The 24467-nt window shown below is 40.7% G+C and overlaps 1 protein-coding gene across 1 annotated transcript; it reads right to left on the bottom strand.

Annotated features, from left to right (window-relative positions):
- Nucleotides 1-23241, bottom strand: ptp4a2b (protein tyrosine phosphatase 4A2b). Its single transcript, XM_072676050.1, has 7 exons — nt 23131-23241; nt 7055-7344; nt 6575-6683; nt 6357-6449; nt 2225-2355; nt 1393-1467; nt 1-1306 (listed from the first exon to the last, which is right to left on the bottom strand). Exons 2-7 carry the CDS (start codon nt 7057-7059, stop codon nt 1195-1197), a joined length of 525 nt encoding a protein of 174 aa, XP_072532151.1. The 5' UTR covers nt 7060-7344; nt 23131-23241; the 3' UTR covers nt 1-1194.
- Nucleotides 23242-24467: the final 1226 nt, after the last annotated feature.

Genomic DNA, 24467 nt, shown 5'->3' with positions numbered 1-24467 from the left:
TTCATTGAAATTCATTTATTAATTTTAAAACCAATATGGGATATCTTCAAAATGTGGGCTAAAGTAAAAACAAAAAAACAAAAAAAACCCAAACAAAAAAAAAAAAAACCCAAAAAAGTCTCCCACGTGTCACTTCCTTGAGTGTGCCTATGAGCTGAACAGTGGGGTCACAGCGAGTTTGTGCGTGTATGCACATATACATATACATATGTATATATATATATATATATATATATATATATATATATATATGTATATGTATATATATATTACACACACATACATATATACATATACACATATATATATATATATTAAATTGTGTGTGTGTACTGACAGTCTGGCCAAACAGCAAGGGCTTTTACTGACCCACTAGCAAGAAGTGAGGAGACACTGAGTGAGTGAGAAAGTACCTAAAACTTGCTGCATGTCTTCCTTTATGTGTACGCACGTGTGCATATGTAGGACGGTCCTAAAGATGACTGCTTTCTAAGCTGGACTGAATATTGCACTCCCCAGAGATTCAGAAAACAAAAGTGAAAATAACATGGCTCCATAAGGAAGAAAGAAAAAGTGCCCTGGCCCCAACCATACTCCTGACAAGACACACTAATTATAGTGAATAAATACAGTTGACATTTAAAACCCAGCCTGACCCTAAATTAAAAGTGACTTCAAGGAAGGGGGAGAACAGCACTGTATTTCCAAAGAATGCTCCGGTTCCTCTGAACAACTTAGAGTTGTCGCTTTAATAAAACAAGGTACTATCTTGTGTTTGTGTGTTTTGTTTAAGTTATGCATGTCATCTATTCCAATTACAACAGTAAGGTTCATCATAATCAAAAGCATCGGCATTCCACGACTGTAAATACTTTCACCATGGTTGAAACGACACATTTCAGAAAAATTTAAACTAAAAAGCTATCCCAAGATTGAACAGTTGGGAGATCAGGAGGGACACGTCTTGTTTATTGTAGCCTGGGACTGGTACATTGATAACCAGAAGGCCAGGCTTATCTGTGTGCTTTGACCTCTTTCATTCATACAGCTGGTGAATCCACAGATTAGCTTTCATTTATTACATCTCTGTGATCGATTAGCCATGACTCAGAGTATAAATCATCACAATAATTACCCATGGCATGTACTTTCTCCCCTAGGCGAATTTCCCACTAGTTGTGTTCAACTGACAAGTTACTGGATGCAGCAGTTGTGACCGTTGGCATCCTTGAACCGCAGCCGCATCTTAGGTCTGTATTTTTCGAGGTAAAGAAGCTGTTTGGAGTTGAAGGCTCCACGTCTCTTCCTGAAAACAAAATGAGAACAGAGTGAGATGAGCCTGAGGAGTGGTACGCCTTAGTGTGTTTCCACCCGTGCATGTGGACTACATACTGTCGTATAAACTGCACCGCGTCCTCGTACTTCATCCCACTCTCTATCAAGGCCAAGGCTACCAGTACAGGTGCTCTATGGAGAAGAAGAACAGAAAACAAGGTGAGAGTGCTGACTGCGTCAATTAGTCTTTTATTCATGTTCATTAAGCATGTTTACTTATGGTCATGGAATGTGTTTTGGTGCCATGAGAGAGAACATCCACTGTTCATTAGACTCAGGATTCACTGTCAAACTTTAATAAAATTAAGTAAAGCAAAAAATCAGCATACACAATTCACAAAAACAGAAATGTGAAATTCCCATGACTTTAGATAGTCTGGATATCTGGAAATGAATTAGGAAATATTGGCACTGTTGATGATTTAGGCATTTTTAGAATCACTATTCATCAGTTGCACAGAGAGCACACATGACTGGTGTAAATCAGCTAATAGGGCTCCACTGAAAACCTGTATGTGTACATACCAATCTACTGCTCACCACCTACTCCAAGCATACAAGAGGAATAATAAATGCTACATTTGAAGTATAGTATTGTTGCTCAAATGTTTGGACACACGCAGTAGGATCACATGTTTTTATGATGATGAACCAGGTGTGTCCAAACCTTTGACTTGTATTCTAGTGATCTAGATACCAAGTGATAATAATAATTATATTAAAACATGGGCATGTTATTAACAAGCAAATGGCCCAAAATATGAGAGGCATTGAAAATATGACGCACAGTTTCTCAAGAGCCAATCAAAACACAGTCTAACAGGCCTGCAAAAACAGGGATAGGAATACTATTTGACTTGTTCTTGCTAAAAGGAGGAGTTTCACTTACCGTCCCAATCCTGCCACGCAGTGGACCGCAATGCAGCAACCTGGCTCATCTCGGAACTTAGTCTTCAGCAGGTTTAGCCAATCATCAACAATCTGGGTGGGGGGTGGAGCTCCATCATCAAAGGGCCAGTCCTGTGCAAATAAAAACCAAATTATGAGAACGCATGAAGAGAAATGAATCTGAATACCCAAAGGTTTACATTCAGTGCACATTTCACAGTGCGTGTCCATTTCAAGGAATATTTCTAGGCCCTGTAATACAGCTGAGCCATCTGTTTCATTTGCATTTGCCTAAACTGGAAAATAAACTCCTATTGGGCTAATCAACAGAGTCACAAAGACAGTAAGGCCCACAGGCCAACTTTGAACTGAGAAGCTTTGTGGAGGAGCATGGAGTTCTCACGAACTGTTCTTGGGCTCCTAGCCACAGAGATCTGGCCTTCTCCCAGCCAAGCTGTACAAAGAAGAGTAACAGATGAGGGAGAGTGCAGGAGGGATGGTTCAAGACAAAGAAAAGGCGGAGAGAGCCCAAAGATTAAGAGATACTGTAAGGCTAAAAAGATATGATCAGTAAGAAGAGACAGAGAGCACACATGAAAACTCATGAGCAGTGAAAAAGGTGACCAGTTCAGAAACCAAACCCCTGTAGCAGGGATTGTTCCTAGGAGAAAACTTGTGATGCAGTCTAAGACAAAACTACAGGGGATTTCCTTTGTAGAAGTATGTAGCTCATTGAGTTCAACAATTACGTAAATTCAGGTCTTGTCCAAAAATCTAATTTCGAGATATGAATTATAAATAAAGTCAGTCTAAAAACATCCCCCATCATTTGTGCTCTACTGACTTCATTATTGTGCATAGTGCTTGGTCCTCAATGATGACCATAAATATTAAAAACCTTATCTGTTGCCAGTGGAGTTAGGTACGGCCTCAGTCACCACGGAGGCCAGTGTGGTTCTACAGTTGAAGTTGGTAAAGTGATAGTTCTGTGGCGCAAGCTTGGAGAAGAGTAGGTCGGGGACACCAGACATTAACGTGGAGCCTTCCGTAGGTCTTGTGGGCTTACTTCGGTGAAACACCTACGTGATGACCCCTGTGAGAGCGTGCAACGTAGTGGGAGAATGTGAATGGGCTGGGCCCTATGTGCAACCCCAAGTATAGAATCTGTTGCTGTGCTGTGTTGTGTTTGGGGGTGGGATCTCTCAATTCAGCAGACCCCTGCCCACCCCAATGTAAAAACTCACCAAATCTATGTGAATTAAATGATTGCCACATTCACCATCCACCAGAACGCCACAGGTTTGCAGGGAACAGGGAAAATGGTGGGAAGAAAGGAGGCTGGGGAAACTCTCTGAGGCGGGAGTATCGAGTTCACTGAAATGACGCACAGGTCTAATGTCATCTGGAGAGAGTCGTAAGGTTTTCTGGTAAACCCATTGTTGAGATCTCCACTAAACTGGAATTAGCAGAGAAGTCAATTCATCAGAGAGAGACAGGCAGACAGACATGGACAGAGACAAGAGAGCAAAGAAAAAGCAGAAAAGACGTTGGGGAGGGGAAAAAAACCCCAAAAAAGCCAGTGTGACAGAAAGACACTGGCTGGCAGAGAACGAGGCCGAGAGAGATTGGCTGGCAGCCCTGCGTCTCTGTAGCTGTCTGAGCTGCCATGCTCCTGCTGACCCCTCTGCTTAGACTCACTGCTGGCTTAAACAGGTTCCGTCTCTGTACTTCACACACATGCCGGCTTGCTCTGTCTTTCTTCTCTGCCCTAACTCTCTTCCTTCTCCCTCACACGCTCCCATTTTCATGTTTTCAATCCATGTGTTTACTGACCCTAACCCTATGTGGGGCATTACTCTCAAGCATACAAGTACACTCTATTCGAGGTGTGCAATATTTGTCTTTCCGATGTATGAACTAGCAAATGATTTTCCTTGATGTCACCTGAAGCTTGGGGAATTTCTTAACATGTGCCATATAGAGTTCCTTAACCGTTCAAAGAGCTTGTGCTCTTTGCTATCGCTTCCAGGAAGCAATGCCCCCCCCCTGATCACATTCCTTTCATTTTAATTTCTAGATAATTCCACCTACTGGATCATGGCCAAACAGCAGTCTGGAACTTCCTTCTAAAGAAAGTGTTTATTTATTTATTCAAATATGAATTAGGCCAACATCACACATGCTTCAACAAAACACTAAACGTCATACATGTACTAACAACGCTCCTGGTACATTTTTACTTCTGTTCTAGGAATGTCCTTTGGTTAAAAAATTGTGTCTGAAAAAAAGTTGTCTGATTTACTGGAAATTTAATATAATTATGACCCATGTTTGCGTCTCCTGAATGACAACTCCAATATAGGGTTAAAGGTTCTACAGAGTAAAATACTGTTTTCTGGATTTACTGCAGCTAAAAAGGCAATCCTACAAAACTGGATTACCCCTAGACTTTGCTTGGGATCGTTCTGGGTTGTGAACTTGCCTAACATAGCAAAACTTGAATGTACGCCTGCATGATTTAACCATGCTAAGCATATGACTGTTGAAAAATGTTTGTTACGCATTTTGGATTTCCTGCAAGCTATATATTAAACATGGAAATTTCATCCCTTAATTAATTTTGTGATGTTGTACCTATGATTATTGTAACTGTCCTTGTCTCATGTGTGCTTTTTGCTGTCTGTTGCCCCCTATCCCCTTGTCCTTTGTTGTTTTGTGAAATAAAAATTCTTTATCTCAAAACAAAACACAAATTATCATTGTGTACATTTTAAGATGAATCTTTGTTAAGACCAGAACAGCTTATATAAAGCACCTTTATATTAAATGATAGTTATTTGAACAGTGCCACAGAACCACTTTCGGTTCCTTAAGAAACCATGTTCATAATAGAGATGTGCGTGAATCTAAAGAAATCTTTTAACTGGTAAAGAACCGTAATATAAAGCTACAGTGCTCTATAATCTTACAAACGTCTTTCATGACGTTCTCTAGATCTTAAAAAATACTAACATGGCTATCAATGACCTGAAGGTTAGAGAAAACAGCACCTCCAGAAAAAGAGAGGGGTGGAGTCTAATGTTTCTAAAATTATGGTTCTTTACATTATACAGGCTTCAACAGAACACACGCGAAGACAGATTTTAGTTTTCAGTCTGGTAGCTAAAATTAAGACCACAGCAGGTCAAGTTAAGGGGAAAGCAAATGCAACATACAGCAACATCACTAAACAGCCCTATGCATCCGTTATGTTCTTTATCATATCAGAACATAAGCAAAAGCAACAGGAAAAGTGGAAAATATTGTGCATTAGGTATATTTTTAAAAGTAAGCTCGCAGTTCTCATTCTGTGCCATATTCTAAGCCCACGGGAGATCATTTTTACTCTGTATCTCACGGTACAAGCATGCATTCCATTGGGGAAAACAAGCAAAAAATGCTGCCTTTAAAATAAAAAAAAAAGGCAGGAGCCTCTCTTAACAGACAAGCTACAAACATAAAATCAAGTGCATGTAGTCAGCTGAAGAACACAGAGATGAAGGTGGTGCTTTGCTACTGCAAAAACCTGTAAGCCACATGGGAGACATGATAAACGCTTTTGTCACCACACTTTTATCATGTCACCTGCATAAAATCCCACAAAGACTTCACAGAAAGAATTCTTGAGGCCCCTTGTTCCCCTGGCTCTCTGTTACTGTACTGCTTTTAGTTCATTTTACTCACCAACTCACTCTTCCACCTGCACAGAAACTCCCTTAAGGGTATACTGCAGGACAGCTGTATGATACTACGCTGCTTGCATTCCTTGCTTTGTTTACTGTCATTCTTGTTCAGACTTGTGCACTGGAGGAGGAAACACTGACAGCTGTTTGTGTAGGTACTACACCCTTAACTGGTGGTTGTGAGAGTTATGAGTCAGATACATCTCTTCTTATTCATAGCAAAACACTACCATCCCTGTTTTCATGCACTCCTCTCTCTCTCTCTTTTTTCTTCTTCTTCTTTTTTTTTTTTTTAAAGCTGTGGACAATGTGGGAGTGGACTACAAAGCAAGTGTAATAAGGACGAATATGGTCATGGGTCTGTGTATGTGTGCAAGAAGCATTCAACAAAAAGATCTTAACTGTACTCACCAGGACTTGGATGCCTTCCCTCTCTACTGGTGCCTTGTCATATGTGGCCTCACACACGCGCACAAGCGTGTTCACCTCAAATTTCTTCAGCTCCTTGTGAGGGAATCAGAGGAGCACAGGTTACAACTTTGCTTGATTTCTCGCACGCAAATCAAAGAAGAATCACATTTCAGCATAAACACTCAAACACAAACACAAACACACACACACACACTTACCTCAGTGAACTTGTTGAGGGTAGAGTTGGTGGGGTTATGCGTGATGAGGAACCTCATGCACTCATAGGTGATTTCAACAGCGGCAGGGCGGTTCATGTTGGCAAGACGGCTTTAAAACGGTTACCAAAAAAAACAAACAAAAAAAACAACAAAAAAAATATGATTCCTGTTTCTTAAAAAAAGCTTTGGCTCAGATTCAGCAAGATCTCAAGAAAATAAATACGGGAAAAAAATAAGGGTAAAAGTATGGGTGAGATGGAGGGCACTGGACTAAAGGAAACGATGAAAAATAAAAATGGAAAAAAAAAAAAAAAAAAAAACTAAATAAAAGGATGATCTAATCCACAATGCTCGAAGAATGTATAAAACAAGATGAGAGAGGAAGGGAAAGAAAAAGAAGAAGAAAAAAAAAAATTAAATTAAATAAAAAAAAAAAGGGAGACTACCCTTCAGTCATCCAATAAGACAACTGCAGATTACCCCATTCAGGAGAGGTGTTTCTGACTGACTGTACAGACAGAAAGCTGCAGGGAAGGGAGGGAGTACTTGTTTGCACTCAGGCTGAGGACTACGCGCAACCCCAGGGGGATATGAGAGAGAAAGAGATACACACACTAGGCCCAGTGTGTTAGTTGTCAGGGGGGTTTCTGGGTAGCGTAGTCCCGCAGGGGGCTGATGATTCACTTGTTCTCAAAGGCGAGGTGCTGTGCCTGGCAAAAGTCTCCGCTCACAAACGCCATAAATGTGCGGCCCAAATCTACACAGAAACACTGCCAAGAGAAAAGAAAGAGACATCAGACGTGTTGTCACTGCTTAGTTCAATAAAACAATTTCATTCACAATTATGGCACATTTACAACGGACCTACTAACTTACATAAAGTACTGCCTTTCCTAAACACTAACAACCAAATTTGCGATGCCATAGGAACCATGTTAGTAACAATAATGTGTGGGTGTGAACAAAGTACCTTAATATAAAGGGATGGTTCTTTAAGCAATTTCATAAAACATGGCAATTAACAGGTTGTGATTAGGTTTTCAAGTGTGCCTCGGCAAGAGAAGCACAAAACTGAAGGAATCTAGCCCTCCAAGTCCAGAATTGTCCACATCTGTGTAACAGATAATAATGAGTATAATAAAACCTTTAAATTGATTTAAAAAAAAAAAAAAAAAAAAAAACCTTATCAAGTCACAGTTCTGTAGATCTTCAAATTTTACACTCGCACATCTCTATTACAAACCCCATTGCAGGGAGCAGCCGAGGCCTGAAGGTTGGAGAAGCAGCTTTGTGACCGGGAGGTTGCCAGTTCAATCCCCTGAACCAACAGGACATGACTGAAGTGCCCTTGAGCAAAGCCAGGGCTGCCCACTGCATGTGTGCTCCTTGTTCACTAGTACATGTATTCACTGCACAGATGGGTCAAACGCTGAAGACAAATTCCCATGTGTGCTGCACAAATGGCGACTGAGTGGTTCCTTTTGTATCAAAAGTGGTTCTTCTGTGGAATCACTCAAAGAGCCGTTTGCTGCACCTTAATTTTTCAGGGTGTAGGCTACATTTCTAAAAGGCCTTCAACCTAATTCACCACAGCACAAAATAATAACCAGCTAGCAAGAAACAAGTTGTGTCTTTGGTAAACAATAACCAGGTTTCCATCCAGGTGTTTGCATATACTTAAGCAAACTGAAATACCACAAAAATATGCAAATATTTTTCAGTGGTTCTGCACGAGAGAATAAAAGTAATGCATAAAAAAAGCTCTTCTGAGAAATGTAAAACAAATAAAGATAGGATTACAGCAGAATCTTTACTGTTGTGGAAATTCTTGTTGTTGTATGGTTTAACCCCTGCCATATGGCCTGCTGATGGTTTGAAAGTGTTATTACAAACGCCAGTTTACTGGAACTCCCCACCTTTTGGCACGTTTATCATTACGATGAGTTTGGAATGAATCATTCTCAAAAATATATTGCACACTTCAAGCAAGTATACACTTACTGATGTGAAGTCTTATTTGCTTAGCCCAAAAACACATTAAAAAGGTGGATGGAAACCTAGCTAATAACAGCTTGCGGCCCACTAATGTTGACTTTGGTAACATGAACTCAAATGTCTGAAACTAAGGTAATATTACTGTTCTTGTCATGTTTTAAAATGTTATTTGATGCTTATCAAATTATCCGAGCATCAACCTTTACACAAGTCACGCTTTCAGCTCTACTGCTTGACACTACGCACTACTGCATTCAGATGTTCCAAGCTGCATTTTAAACTTCTAAACTCCTTCACTGTCAAATTGAAGTTAGAACACATTACTTGGTTGGAGAAAGATGAGAAAGAGAGATTTTAAGAGAAAAAGAGATTAACAGAAAGAAAGGAGGATAACAAACATATGTAAAAAGCTTTAAAGAATTAGACAGATGGGAAGGAGGTTGAAAGTGAACTGGCTTTAAAAAAAAAAACTGGAAATCACAAGATGGGGATTAGGGCAGAAAGCTTTAAAAAGCCCCAAACCAGAGGGCTCTGAGCTATACATGCATGCACGTACACAGACAGAAAGCAGGGGTGTAAGAAAAGATGAAAAGACAATGTATTGCGATATTACGTTTTGCAATACTGTATCAATTCTCAAAAACACAGTATAAAACTCAACTGCTAGACAGTCGTACTATGCCTTGGGATTCCAGTGTTTTGAAAGGGATTAAAAAGTAAACTTTTCTTTACCTGGGATATTATACATATGATGCTGTGTACTATGACCTCTTTCTGAAAATGCAATTGAATAAATACATAAAACGTGTATATAATATAAGATAGCTTAGCATTTCTGCACAATGACTGGTTCAGAATCACTGGGGGATGTTCGAAGTTACAGTCAAGGCATTCTGACTACAACAAAACAAGACAAATAGTTACCTTTAAATAATAAATCTGATCAATCGTGTGTATCATCACCAGGGGCATGAACTAACAAGGTCAAAAAATCTATTTAGATTTCATTTGGACTTTAAACTTGCATCAACAGGCTGCTGAAGCAGTGTCTCAACAGGAATAGCAAGTGAGCCTGAATTATTCCCACAGGGCAAGAGGGATGCATTAAGACAAATTGATATCTTTATGGAATCCAGGGCTCTGTCTGTAAAGCAAATTAATGGAGCGATCGGTAAAAAACTTTAGATGGCATTAACCTGGCTTTTTTAGCAGCAAACAGGACTGCAGCTGCTTAGACTAGGTTCAAACGTTCACGCTTCCTCTAGTTCTGCTGGGAAGTCATGCAAATCACACTGCCACATTTGCAAGCCATTCCTATAATTGCTACCACCGAGCTTTACATTCTTGCCGAGGTAGAGAAGACAGTGCACCATTATAGTTACTATCCTGCCTTCCATGTGTAACTTGAGGCTGCATGAAAGTGTGTATTCCTCCCTGCGTGATGTCAGTTCTGATTTAGTAGTACAATAGGAGGTGAAATACACAAGCCAGCTGGACTGAAGCTGCCCAAGTACCTCCTCTTTTACTAAAAGTTTTGAAAGTGCCTAAATGGATGTTGCTCCAGACTTAGGGAGCCCGTCTGCGTCTCATTAGGTCACTAGTATCTGGATTGTATCCTGATGAGATTTTAACCACGAGCATTTACACTTGGTAGTTAAATCCGTTCCCGGTTAGTCGGACTGACAACCAATCGCTGTGTGGGGCGGGATATGCAAATCCGCTCATTATGCGACAACCAGATGTTTATCCGTTCAGCCTCTTCCTGTTCTTTGTGGTAAAGATGGTTGCTGCCTCAAAATATGCAATTTCAGACATTTCTTCAAACTTAGCAACATCTTCAGCTGTCCAGGCTGACGAGACATTTAGACATATTTGGTGTGTTTACACTTGCATTTGTATGTGGCTTGACCTTATCCTGATATAACCCTGATACTGCAGATGAAGGGGTAAAGTGGCCAGTTTTAAACTGGGTCAATTGAAGCATCTCAATCACAGGATAACTAAAACAATGACTGGAACACTTAATACAGTTTACAAGAACAACACCTTCACACCTACTCGTTCATGCAATTATCTAATAAGCCAATCGTGTGGCAGCCATACAATGCATAAAATCACTCAAATACTAGCGAGCAGGTAAATGTTGACATCAGGACTGAAGAACGGGGAAAACTGTGATCTCTGCAATTTTGAGCATGTCATGATTGCTGGTAACGGGGAGGCTGGTTTAAGTATTTCTAGAATTGCTGATCATCTGGGATTTTCAGCACGGCAGTCTGTAGAGATAATTCATAATAGTGCAATTAAAAAAAAAAAAAGTACAAAATTTAAGTGCATGTAGGTCAGAGGTAGTTCCGCAGATGAAAACACCATGTTGAGAGAGGACAATGGAGAATGGCCAGACTGGTTTTAGCTGACAGAATGGGCTATGGGAACTCTGGTTAATAAAGGTTCATTTTTAAAGAGGTCTACAATAACGACTTCCTCATTACATCTCTAAGTTATCTTGTAGCAGCATGTAGTTATTATTCTGCAAATGATGATCATTTGTCTAAGGTGTTTATGTTATTACCCAAGACTAAAGTGCATTAAACTTGTTACCAGCAAAAGCCAGAGCTTTCCAGTGAGTCTAGAACTTATTACAAACGAAAAAGAGGGTCTTACTGTGTCACGCACTTATAATTCACTCAGTTCCCTTAGCAGCCACACACACCAGCTGCATCCCGCATGAACTTGCAGACAACAAAAAAAGGAACTTTTCTCAGAAATGACAGTTTCATGTTGTCTCCCTGTTCTGTGAAATATAGCATGAAGTTGACTGGTGAAGAGCTCATTACGTACATAACGCTGCCAGTTTCCTTTGTGTGTTCCTTACCCTCAAGTGTAATCTATGTGTTTCTTTCTCCTTCTCACACTCTCACACCCACACACGCAGCTGGAAGAACGTAATGGACTGTCCGTCTGCTTTCCTCCCATTTCACTCTGCTTGCATACAGCAAGGCAATGCATGATAATGAGGAAGACTACCTTGTAGTCCATTGAGCGTAACAGTCCAAACAAGAGAGCATAGATTCTCTTCATCCATTACACACATAAAGAGCTAGTACAAATGGCAACATTTAGACTAGGCATTGTGTTTAAAAGTTTGTCGTAAATATATTTGCATGTTGAAATGTATTCTAACAACTCTGAGCTCCAATGTAAGTTTGGCATGGGAATGCACAGACAGTGCAGAGAGTATTACAAAAGCCCTGCATGGTGATGCATTACCAAGTCTGCCTGGAAAGCTTAATATGGCATCCAGCCCAACCCTCTGTCGAGCTGAAAGATGATCAGCGATCAGTAACAGCTCAAAAACACAGATCTCTTCATCTCTACAGGAAATAGTTATTCCACATCAGTAGTCAACAAATAAATATCAGTTCAACGCGTGCAACTATATTCTTAATAAAAAGACTGCACTGCAGTGCTGTCAGAAGCTGAAAGGTCAGGGAGAAGGTCAGAGAGACTGTATTATTAGATATTAAACAATCTAGTCAAGTAGTCAAGCCAAATAAATAAATCCTGAATGTCCCATAATATGAACTGTTCATTAAATATAAAGTGAATGAATAATATTATTATTATTTTTAGAAACACAAATATTGAATTGGCACAGTATCAGCTGATACTCAGCATTATAGAACTGGGATTGGTGCAAAACTTTAAATAATTAAATATTTTAAAGGTAATAAATGGCCGTAAAAGGAATAAAACAACAACAACAACAAAAAACACTACAGGAACCAGTTGGCATTAGGACTTTATGGCATCAAGGAACCCAAGGCCTTCTCCCCCACTGCCTTGACCCACTTCTCCTGGGTGCTCCTTAGCTACGATGAAACATCAGGGATTATGGGGCTGTTGAATGGCTAATATGCCCACTGTGGAGTGCTAATCCCCCACAGATCCCTTCGATTTAAGCTACAAATCCTGCCAAGGGAGTGAAGCTGTGCTGCACTGTGTCTTCATGTAACGAAACACATCCAGCAGCGAGACACACTGTCGATATGGGCCAGGAGTCAGCCGGAGGACTTGGAGCATGTAAGGACACACAGGACTAGGGCTTTGCCTGTGAGCAGCTGATTAGGGGAAAGCTTGGAAGCAGCACGACAATGAGAATTGCAGTTTTCTACTAAGCAACAACTTTCAAAATGACTTTCGATACCAAGGTGGTCATGCCCTCTGTACTAACAGGCATGCTGAAACGGCAATAAGTGGGGCAGGTTCTGGGTGTTCTGCTTCAGTGTCTGGGCAAGCTCATTTAGTCTCCGAGTCAGCTGCATGGTTGCCCTTCTTCCCATGACGGGGCTGCAGCTGTAGAGGAAAGCCTCTGAGGAAGGCAGCTCTATCACTAGCTGGGGCTAAGGATAGAGTGAGAGAGATTAGCGGCCTTGGGCTGGGGGACAAGGAGAACACAACGCACAAGAGAGATAAGATCCTTGCCAGCTCACATAACCACATAACATACACTCCTGTTGAGACTAAGACAGACAGACAGACAGACCTTTTGAGACTCAGTTAAGAGTGTGACTACAGTTTGTCCACTGTGGCAATCGTGAGTGGCTTTGCTCCAGCATAAAACGTAAATAAATGTGTAGGTCTCAGTGTAGGACACCAAGTTATACATAGTATACAGCCCACATACCACACCTATAGGAAAAACACAACACTCACTCACTGACAATTTAGAGAATGCCCTCCTGACCACTATGACAAATGCTGTCTCAATCTAATACACACAAACTGGTTTTCCCTTAGGTCAAGGTGACAGGAGTTCCCCTTGAAAGTGTGCTGCCATTGATCGCGGATTCATTAAGCTCGAGAAAAGGGCTGAAAATACAGGTAATTACTTGGGCAAATACACACTAGGTAAATGGACACTGGAAACTTGTTATTCTTTGTTAAAGTATGAACACATTCATGGTGACAATAGAACGCCCTCACGGATGTAAGTGTTACTGACCTTTCCTTCCTTTCCTTAACAGAGTGAGCAAAGGACACCAATATAAGAAAATACAGAGCTGGAGAGCAAAATCACAGCTCATCAAAGGTTCTGCAATTTGAAAAATGTATTTACTTCTGCTACGATTAGTGTATGAAAATAATACAATGATTCATAATGGATGAATTATTACTAGGGCTGGGCCAAACATTAATTTCTACAGTCAATTTATCCACCATTCAATTAAATACCCAAAAAGGCCATGGAATAATATACATATATTATATATATTTATGTGTTTATACCCCGCCAGCCCACGCCTGGTGCCAATAGGTTCATGTTTATCTGCTCCACATTGTTTAACCAACTCCTATTCTATTGGCAGTATTTCTCTAAAGGGACTAGACAGGATGTGAGTGTGTGTGTGTATGCATTTGCACATCTGTGTCAGCAATGAGGGCAACTTAAAGTACCTAAATGCATTCATTAGAAGCAGTGTCCACAAACATTTGGCCATATAGTGTATATTTGGTAGAATTAGAAGAATGCACCAAGTTAAACTGATAGTGGATAAGTGGAGAACCACATTGTGGTTTTCTGGAGGATTTGAAAAAACTGCAAAAATACTTCCGCCGAAGGCAAATTACATGTGAAGCAGCTGGTTTAGGCGTTACCACTTTTTGCTGGTTTGTGTAGCCTAGTTTCCTAGTCACGCAGTCACACGCTCTGTACTGAACTTCATCTCTGCTCTAAAAACACTTTAACCTATTCAGTTATGCACCTTTACATGCAAACAGTCAGATCAGCACCTATCAGAATTTTGTTTAAAATATTATCATTATTTATCTATTTTTTATGGTCACATATGTGGATGACCTGGAAGGACAAGGTCAGGGTACTTTGTGACAACCCCCTTCCTGCCTTCACTGCTGGCTCCGCTTCTGTTTTCAACCCAATCCAACACACCTGACACAATCAATCAAGACGCCATGGAACTAGGCCTGGGTGATATGGTAAAAATGTTATATCAGATCATGATAATAGTTATTGTTATAGTTATATTCTGACATATGGATAAACTGCATCAGCATTTTATCCAAACACTCTCCTATCAGTCATACCATATCCAATTAAACAGGACTAACACTTTTTAAACTCTCTGTAATGAAACGTGGTTGTGTAGTATCTGCTTTTTTCATACCGTCTCTGAATATTTCCGCAGTATATCTGCGAACCAAGCTAAATATTTGTTCTGCTCACCACAGAACCAATTTAGGTCAGACTGACAAAAAGCCCACTAATAAACGTTTAGACAATAATGACTACGATTGAGCGACTGACGAGCCTCATATCAGAGAGCATATCAGCACATCGTTAAACTCGCAAATACGGTGGGGTTTTTTTTCTCAGAGTGGGATTGAGGATTGAGCTTATTTGAAATATCGTCCTCATTTTGAGATTCCTCATTTTTAAATACTGCGGCATAAGATATTACTGTTATCCCGCCCAGCTCTGATCATAATCTGTTAAAAGAAATGGTCATACTGCACACCACTGGTTGGATCTTAACTGTCCAGTGTGGTAGATCACCAGGAGCAGGGTCTGGCATCCCAGTCTCCAAAAGGGACTTTTGCAGGGAAAGCTGATGGAAAATAGGTCAAATTTCACTCTCGTACAACAGCAATTGAGTGTTGGCTGACTAATTAAATATCAAATGCTTCTAAAATCAGCACTGGAATCTGTGGCATCAATATAAACAGATGACCTATCTTGATAAAAAAAAAAAGATTATAAATAAATATACAAATAACCAAATTAATCTGCCATAAAAAAAAAGAATTTCCTGAATTACTTCAAGGAATAGTTGTGTTACCTAGTGGAAATAATATTTTAAGCAAAATATAGCCATACACTCCAACAACATCAAATTGCAGCAGTAGAACAACAGGCTCTAGTGACATAACGCACTAGGACACAAGGCGCATAGCTATAATAATTTATTTATAACTATAATTTATCATCATTTATCAAGACCATATACCACCAACTCTCAAACACATCAATGCTCTATTTAGATATGGGAGGTAAAGGTTCCAGAGGTTAAAGTCCAACGCCACCGCAATGAAAGAGAGCCGCCACCAGTGACCAAACATAGGCAGGAAGTTCTTCTACCAAAGGGCACTCTTACACATGCATGCATACATATCCAAAGGGCAGGTAATGAGCAATTTGTCCATAACCTGAAATAATCATCAAGCTGCTTTATCCAACAGTGAGTCAGGTGTTGAGCATGAACGAAAAACAAGCTGGAACAAGTCAGGTAACTCTCAAGAGAGCAGCGACCACTTTGGGAACACTGTGTCTTCATCCGAAACCGACAGTGAAGTTCTCTGTGGGTTCTGCTCCCCACCCATGTTCCAGGAGAAGACCGTTCATTGGATAGGTCTCCTGACACCCTTGCAATAGACCATAGGGCGAAAACACTCTATATAGCATAACCTAATGAGTACCAGTACCAAAAAAAAGGAAATGGGATACTGTTCAGCGGGAAAGCCGAGATAACAGAAGTATTCACGTAAGCAACAATCAGTACAGGCTAATGCATACCTGTGTTTATACTACGCCACTAAGTGCTGACTCCAGTGCCAACTGAATACTTTCAGGTCATGTTTATACATGCTGAACTAACACAGAAGGTTAAAGAAACCTGACTATGGGCAGAGGACCTTTGCTTTGTTTGCCAACAAGAACAGAAGCACTTGACAGTTTGAATTCCGGGTATTCATAAACACTGGAAGGACAATTGGTACCATTCTCAGGAAAGCTTCCCTTAACAGCCCGGGGACACATACAGGTTCAACACAGGATGACAGTGGTGTACTGCCCATTATTCAGCATGTGGTAAGTGCAATCATTAGCATTACTTAGCATAATCTTTAACCCTGACTGTAAGGTGAACAGCCACCAGAGGCAGAAAGAAGCTGGCAGCTGGCACAACTACTCTGTTAGTTTAAATAGTAGGACGCAGTGTTTAATTAAGGGCAGAAATGTAACTGCACAGAATATACCAAGGGTCTATAAATACACCTGAAGACGTGTGTCTAACACCACACAACATTCCAGTGGCCTGTCTGTCTACATTCCTCAAGTGCCTCCAAACCGTGAATCCTGAAGCCCTTAACGCTTCATGATCAAGGCAGTTGCTTATCCCCCATTTTTATTATGCCATTACAGATGGATATCAGTCGTTGTCACTTGAAAAGTTGGTAATGATGTGAATGTCAAAACACACATACACACATCCTCTTTACGCAGCCAAGTTCCCTTATCAAGCACTGGGACAACTACTGAACAAGGCTTGATAAACCATGCTGACATCAGAAACACAAATGAGCATGTCTGCCAAACTTGAAGTGGCTGACAAGTGTAAAGCCATTATCAGACATTTCAAATTAATAAGAGTAACCCTGAAACTCATGATTTTCAAAAGTTATTTTAATTAAATCACAAGAAACATCCCCATTAATTAATTAATTAATTAATGAATGGTATACTGTAGTTTTATATTTTTTTATAGGGCCTGGCATTCAGTATTCAGCAATCCAGCCAAACACTGTTTTAATTTGAGGACTGCCCCACAGATTATACAAATTATATGCCTAATAATTAGTACCCCTTCAACTGGTACAGGCCCTTTCCATTGATATTCACTTTCAGCCTCTAGCTGTGTTATTTTCCATCTGTGGTCAAATGTTCTCTGGACCTCTGGAACGCAATGTCTGTCTTGGTCTTTCAGCATCACTAAGCAAAATCTGAAGGCTTATTTTCTCCTTTGCTCTCCTAGACTGGTGGCGGTGATAACTTTCAGCCACATTCGGCCTTCTGTTCCAAAAAGCGGGCTACTGATGCCCGACTTTTATTTATGCATTCAAAGCTGCCTCCTACAGGGCGCGGAATCTTGTTAGCCATCAGGTCTGTGGGTGCTAAGGAACAGGTTGACACCAGAATAAGGTTTGATTTGACTGCTACAGATATACCAGTTTTCAGAGAATGCTGCAGTGTACTTTGTGTATATTGTCACCTTTAATCAACAGGACCAGTGGAGTCAGCAACAGTACAATCGTCTGTGTTTTCAATGAGTGAAAAAGACGCTAGAGTTCAGAAAATTGGGATCAGAAGATCAGAACTACATGACCATGTTTAAAATATAAGGTAAAACAGCACTTTCACAGAGCAGAGGAAGAGCTTAAAGAAAGAGTTGTCCTCGGCAACTTAGGGAGAGGGAAATATATCATTTAGGAGATTTAGCCGAACCGTGTTTCGTTGTACTGTACAAACCCTATATTAGTAAAATGGCAATAAATATGAACTGAAGCTGCACTGAGCAATTCTATTTAAAAGAAGAAAAAAAAGAAAAAAAAAAGAGGAGAAAAATAAAGCTGAAAAGTCACTTGAAATCCCCAAAAAGTAGAGCTGACATTGGTGGCATTTATTAATATTATAAATATTAATTCCTTCTGTGCTGCTACTCAAGGCTAAAACGTCTTACAAACTCGACAGATTTGAACAGAACAGTTTTGCTCCGTTTTCTTCTTCGTTACACAAGAGGAAACTCTATACAAGCCTGATTTGGACAGGATTATCTTTCCATGGGGTCTGGAGGTAAATCCCTCATTTAAAAGGTACTTTTACAGGTGATTTAGTTCATCCAGACCAGCCATGTCAGTGTTTCTCTCTCGCTCTCATCCTGTGAGAAAATGTCAGGCTGTTTTTCACAGAACCCGGCAGTGGTCTGATCAGTTTAGCCCAATCCAGAAATGCTTCTTAGTGATTTTCTGGGAAGGCATTGCATACTTCTACCCATCATATCCTAGCGTGTATGGGAAGGGGGGCAAAAATCACTGATTAAGTGGCAACTACAAAATGATTAAGCATTACTTTACATCAGCAACACCAACATTTAGTTTAGCGAATTGAGAGGGATCGTCTTTCACCAGCAATCAAATCTGAACAACTCGCTCGCAGTAATTTAAAAGCCATCCAGATGCAAACGTTTTATCATAGTAGGAGACATGTACACATTACAGACATGCTCCTGATGAACAAATCCAACCCAACTGGAGCTATAGAGTATTTCAGTGGTTGGTGTGGCGCAACATAACACTACTACTTGCCACTAAGCTACTGCACCATGTGGGAGACTGGGGTTCGATTCCCGGTCTGGGTGACTTTGCTGCGCTGTATCAATAAGAGTCCTTGGGCAAGACTCCTAACACTACATTGGCCCACCTCTGTAATATGAGTAACCTTGTAAGTCGCTCTGGATAAGAGCGTCAGCTAAATGCCACAAATGTAAATGTAAATTTCTATGTGACAACAGGGACATTGATATTTTATGAACTACAATGTAATGGATATACTTTTAACAGATCTTTGATCATACCCAGCACTACTGAGAGACTAGATAAAGGTGTTGACTATGAGTTCAAGGTAAAAACAAAAAAAACAAAGTGTAATATACCACATATACAGCATATATGCATTACATATCTAAATAATAATCACAAAAATCAAAGAGCAAAATAGTAAGAACTAAAAAAATGAATTCACACAAAAATACAAATCCACACTAACGTACCAGCACAAAACATATGAAGAAAAGAACAGCTGAGATGGCAACGCAAACCTTTGTAAGCTAGCAGACGTTTGCAAACGCCACAAAGTTGGCCACTTCCTGTAAAGATGCAGTTGCCACTTCTGTGAAGAACTTCAACAAGGACATACAGTCTCACAAATAAACTTTACCTTATTTAGCTGCAAGAAAGCAGTACAGTAACGTTCCACCAATTCACTAAATGACACCAAGGCTGATCTACATCCTGTCACCATATACTGAATAAAGAAAAAGAAACAGACATGCAATTTGGAGCTATCAAGTATGTATAAAACCCGAGAAGAAAGTCTGCAGAAACAAAAAGGAAGTCAATGTGTTTAGTTGCATGTTAAAAGGGATTTGTAGGTTTCATTATTCTCCAGTACGATGATGTGAATACTGATAGTGCTGACCAAACTGGAAAAAACAGTTTGGTGTAAACTAATACCACCATTATGAAATCACCACACTCTAAAACAAACCTCTGAGTAATTTCAGCATCTAATGTTTGTATTCACACTAGTGTGCATGTGTTGTGTTCACTGCATGAACAAGTTAAACGTAGAGGCCAAATTCCATCTGTGTCCAACACAAATGGTGAATATGGTTGTCTTGTCTAAATGAATTAATTGATTATTCTTCTTCTTATTATTATTTAATAAAAAAAAGCTTAGGTTATAGCTAACCAAACATAAAAAGCAGTTACTCTGTCTTTTATAACATATATCCTCCAGGTCTTTTGCTGTCACATTGGTCTTCAGACCCCAAACTGCCCTTCATTGTTCCTGTTAACGGACATTTCTTGATTACATTATGAACTGAAGAAGCAGCGATTTAAAATAGTTAGCAAACGATCTTTTTACAGCCTTCTCCTGCTTTGTAAGCATCAATTTGTTTAATTTTTAGAGTGCTGGACACGTGCTTGAAGGAGCCTATTGCAGCCGATTAGGAGGTTTGAGGTGTCTTGAGTATTTAGACAACTTAAAAAATGACGATGAATTACCAAGTCATGGCCGTAACAGCCTCAATAAGATCTGCGACCTCAGTAAAAGTTATCCGAGAGCTCAATCTCCTGGGATACCCCAACAAGGTGCTTCGTTATTTTATTCACTCTAAAGTTGCACAAAACCAAAATACGCCTTCCAGCATCTTGCTTAAAACGATATCAAAAAATCTTTAATCTTTTAGAGACCAACTTCTACTCGTGCTGCTGTACATGTGCACTGCATTTTTAGGTGTAGTTTTTTAGGCTTTTGGTACCGTCATGTGATAGTAGGGCTGGGCAACATAGTAAAAATATTGTATCACGATTTTTAAAGACTTTTTTTTTTTTGCGATACACAATATTTATTACGATAAATGAAATCACAGACTACATACATCAGTAGTGACAGATTCTTATAACCTACTACACAGATCCGCTCCTGTACTGAACACAGTGATTTTTACTCAACAAACTTACTCAGTAAACTTGCTCTTCATGTAATTAAAGCAGTCTAATTACACTGATAGTTACAAAACCTGCAGCTGATCAGAGTTTATAACAGTATCCTCAATCTGCTCAGAAAAGCATTTTATCACGATACGATAAAACATCGCCATATTGCCCAGCTTTACGTGGAAGACTGTCATGGTTCATGACCTTACCATGCGGTATGTGTTCGAGGTAAGCTCGGTGAGTCATTGCTTAATTCAATTAAATGCTGCCTTATTCATGTAGTGAGGTATTCTGCCCTACTTCACAACACAAGCGCTCATTTTCCAAAGCAAGAATCCTTCCTGGTTCTTCTTCTATGTTCTTCTGGTTCTTCTACAATACACAGAATCTCTGTGCCCCGTGTTAAAGGCTAAGTTGATGATTTATCAAGGTTCATGCTGAAGCTCAAAAACTTGCTTCAACATTCTCACGTCTAGAAGAAGGGTCGGCCCAAGTTTAACCGGTTATCACAGTCAGAGGACACCACAGCCGCCTCTCTATAACAAATTAACACATTCTGCTTAATGGATTCAATCTAGCACTGGGCGAAGAGCGAGGGTTAGCGCATTTGGTTGACGACCCCGTTACCAAATGATCCTCTCCAGCCTCTCACTGAATACAGGCAAACAAGAACAACTTCTTAAAGCAGATCCCGTCATACTGCAACTGATAACAGAGAACCATCAGCGCAAATCCGGCTAGGCTGGGAACACAAACATCAGGCTGACTACCTGAAGAAGAAAGGGGTACGTCAAGGGACATCTCAGGACAAGTCAGATTCCAGTAAACATGTTACGTCCATTTAATTCCTGTCAACATAATTTCAGCCACCCAAAAACAGTGTTTTAGCAAGACAACATGTAGGGAAAACACCTACATAGGCCACCCAGCAGTTCAGGCTTGGGATATTCATTTGCCAATTTCACAAAACCATCCCAGTGAGTCAACCCACACAAAAAGGGAGTGCAGGGTGTCCACAAATAAGTAACAAAACACTGTATTTGACAAAAACCTCGAAATATTAGTTACTGATTGAACTGAGGGAGCGATTTATTTAACCGAAGTACTATTTTAGGTCCAAATATCATCGCAGGGCGTCGTAATAGTTTACTTCAGGGCACATCTCTTATGAAATGTGAGGTTAAAGTATCTCTAATCAACAGATCAATAATATAATATTATGGCGCGTTATAAGAGGCAGCGTTAGGAGAAAGCCCACTGCCCAGTGCCAACACTTAACTGGTCATATCTGCCCTTTACAGCCACACAACTGTTAAGTTCGGTGTTTTCAACGCCTCAGCATGTGCTTAAACTCTTCATTAATATTAATATGCCCTTGCTCATGCCCGGACATGTCCTGCACACTTGTTCGCATTTCGTGTCCTGGAGGATGAAGAGGACCATAGGAAACCGGGCGCTGTTTGGGTGTTCCCACATAGCTAACTACCGAGTCCAACACAGCAGAGGTGAAGGACTCTTTATTTGGACGACTGCCGACTGCTTGGCCGTTTAACTCACAGCTGACAATTACTACTTAAACTGTCTGTCTGCTGACTAACATCAAACTGCGATAAACCGCGATTAGAGGCGAACAACGTGAGGCCTGACAGGGCGAGGAAACAAGCAGGCAGGCTTCAGCCAGGGAACCTTACCAACCGGCTGCTGCGATGTCAGCCTCGCTTACACGGGTGGTTTAACGGTAACAAGCTAGCTCAACCTGGAAAACACGATGTTAGACGATTAGGAAATACTCAAAGTTAGTCACTGCGCCTAAGTTTACAAGCCAGGATCTTCAGCTTTTCCCTAGCTAACACTGGGACGCATGGTTGGCTCGCTAAACAGCAATGGTATGTAATCCAGGTCCGGAACGTACAGATCCACCCCAGGGTTTTGCTCTAACCGCCGCGGCGGCCCTGCTGCTGCAGCGCCACAGGCGAGTCGCCGAGGCGGTTAGAGCAAAATCCCGAGAGTGGATTCTCACTTTCCGGACCTGGATTTGGCACCTCAGCCAAACTGTGTGTTGTAGCTCGGCTGGTTAGCCGCCTAGCCAGATTAAATTCTGAGACTAAACGACACAGGCGGGCAGTAAGAGAGTCTGCTTCGCTCTCGACGCCCCTTTTATGAAGTTCGGCATAAAAACACCAGGCTGTCATCTCTCTCACAGAGAAATCGGCTAGCTAGCTAACTTAGATTAGATCTGCTTCTTCTAAAACGTGTCGCGCTCGCAAATGGCTGCCACATTTCAGCGTTAGCCTGCTAGCGTGCTAAGCTAACTTGGCTGGCTCTCTCCAGCACTTCGGCTGGCCGGCTAGCAGTAACTGTGAACGCTAGTAGCCACAAAGGCTCCTGAGCCTCCGTCTGCCTTTAGCAGGTAAAAACCGACAAACAGCTTTCTCAGACATCGCTTAAAGATAGCAACACGTAAGCGGTGAAGTTCAACTACTTACAAAAAACAGGCTGAACATTGAAATCCCGTGACAATCGCCGGAGAAAGTGGATCGGAGTCGTAACCGCTGTGAGGGCTCTCCTTCCTCTTCACACTTAGTGAAAAGTGAGTTTCTCGTAGCGACCTCCGGACTCGTGAATGAAGCTTAGATTCGAATCGGTTCTTTTCAGTCAATTGAACCGACTCACAGTCGCCAAATGAATCTAGCGTCTCTTCTAGCATCTAACTCAATAAAATACTTATTTGGTAAGAACAGCCATCTTTGAATTTACATTTATTCATCTATCTACATGGCCTATTTATTTTGCGTATCTATCTATCTATCTATCTATCTGTTTGTCTTTCTGTTTGTCTTTCTGTCTGTCTTTCTGTCTCTTTCTAGTGACCTGTATTTTGTTATAGTTAACAGATATTCACCAAGCAGTCATAACATCAAGCAGGTTCCCCTCTGTGCCGCCACAACAGACCTGACCATTTGGGGCATAGACTTCGCTAGACTTCATAGACTGTGGCTGTGAGGTGGGGCCTCCATGGGTCGCATCAATGAGCCTTAGGTGCCCATGACCCTGTTGTTGGTTCACAGGTGGATCATTTCTTGGACCACTGTTAGAAGGCACTGACCACTGCATACTCCCAAAACCCTGCAAGACCTCCCTAGTGTTTTGGAGATGGCTTGACCCAGTCGTCTAGCCCTCGTGGTTTGGCCCTTGTCAAAGTGTCTCAGATCCTTAAGCTAGACCTTTTCCCTGCTGTTCTCTGCATATTATATCCCACCCTTTGACACATGTCAGTGTAGATGACGAGAAACAATGTTTTTCACTGTACCTGTCTGTGGTGTTAATATTAGGGCTAAATCAGTGTATATGCATAGTCATTGTATTTATCCAATCAGTTTCTCTGTCTTACTCTTTATGTATATTTATTCATATTTATGAGATTATTTATTTTATAGAGATATAACCTATATCTCGTTATATTAATTTATTAATTTATTATAGATATATATTCATACTCCTTTTATTTATGTCTATCGATCCGAGAATAAAGTTGACTTGGCTTGCGAATCTTTGAATCATATGCTTGACTCTTTGACTCGGTTGGCTAAAACTGAATAGAACTGAATCGTCACCAGCTCCTCGGCAGAAAAGTGATGGGGAGGGGCTACCCGGAGGCGACGTGACGTCAAGTTTACGCAAAACGCCCGTTGACAGTCTGGTGATGTCTCAGCGGGGAGGAGTGTGACAGTGACCGCGAATGGGAGTTATAATTATCTCCTGAACTGTCCTGACGGAATTCGTTCTCTAGGACCTTGCCTTCTCTCAACTTGAGTGATCATTT

Source organism: Salminus brasiliensis, chromosome 3, assembly GCF_030463535.1.
Source record: "Salminus brasiliensis chromosome 3, fSalBra1.hap2, whole genome shotgun sequence".
Classification (NCBI taxonomy): Eukaryota; Metazoa; Chordata; class Actinopteri; order Characiformes; family Bryconidae; genus Salminus; species Salminus brasiliensis.
The sequence above is the reverse complement of the archived record's forward strand: the minus strand, read 5'-3'. Positions and strand labels throughout refer to the sequence as shown.

Excerpts from the sequence above, each read along its gene's own strand:
- ptp4a2b (XM_072676050.1), bottom strand. Across the intron at positions 2,356-6,356 it reads GGGAAGGCATCCAAGTCCTG|GACTGGCCCTTTGATGATGG; the intron begins GTGAGTACAGTT and ends TTATTTGCACAG. Across the intron at positions 1,468-2,224 it reads TGCGTGGCAGGATTGGGACG|AGCACCTGTACTGGTAGCCT; the intron begins GTAAGTGAAACT and ends TCTTCTCCATAG.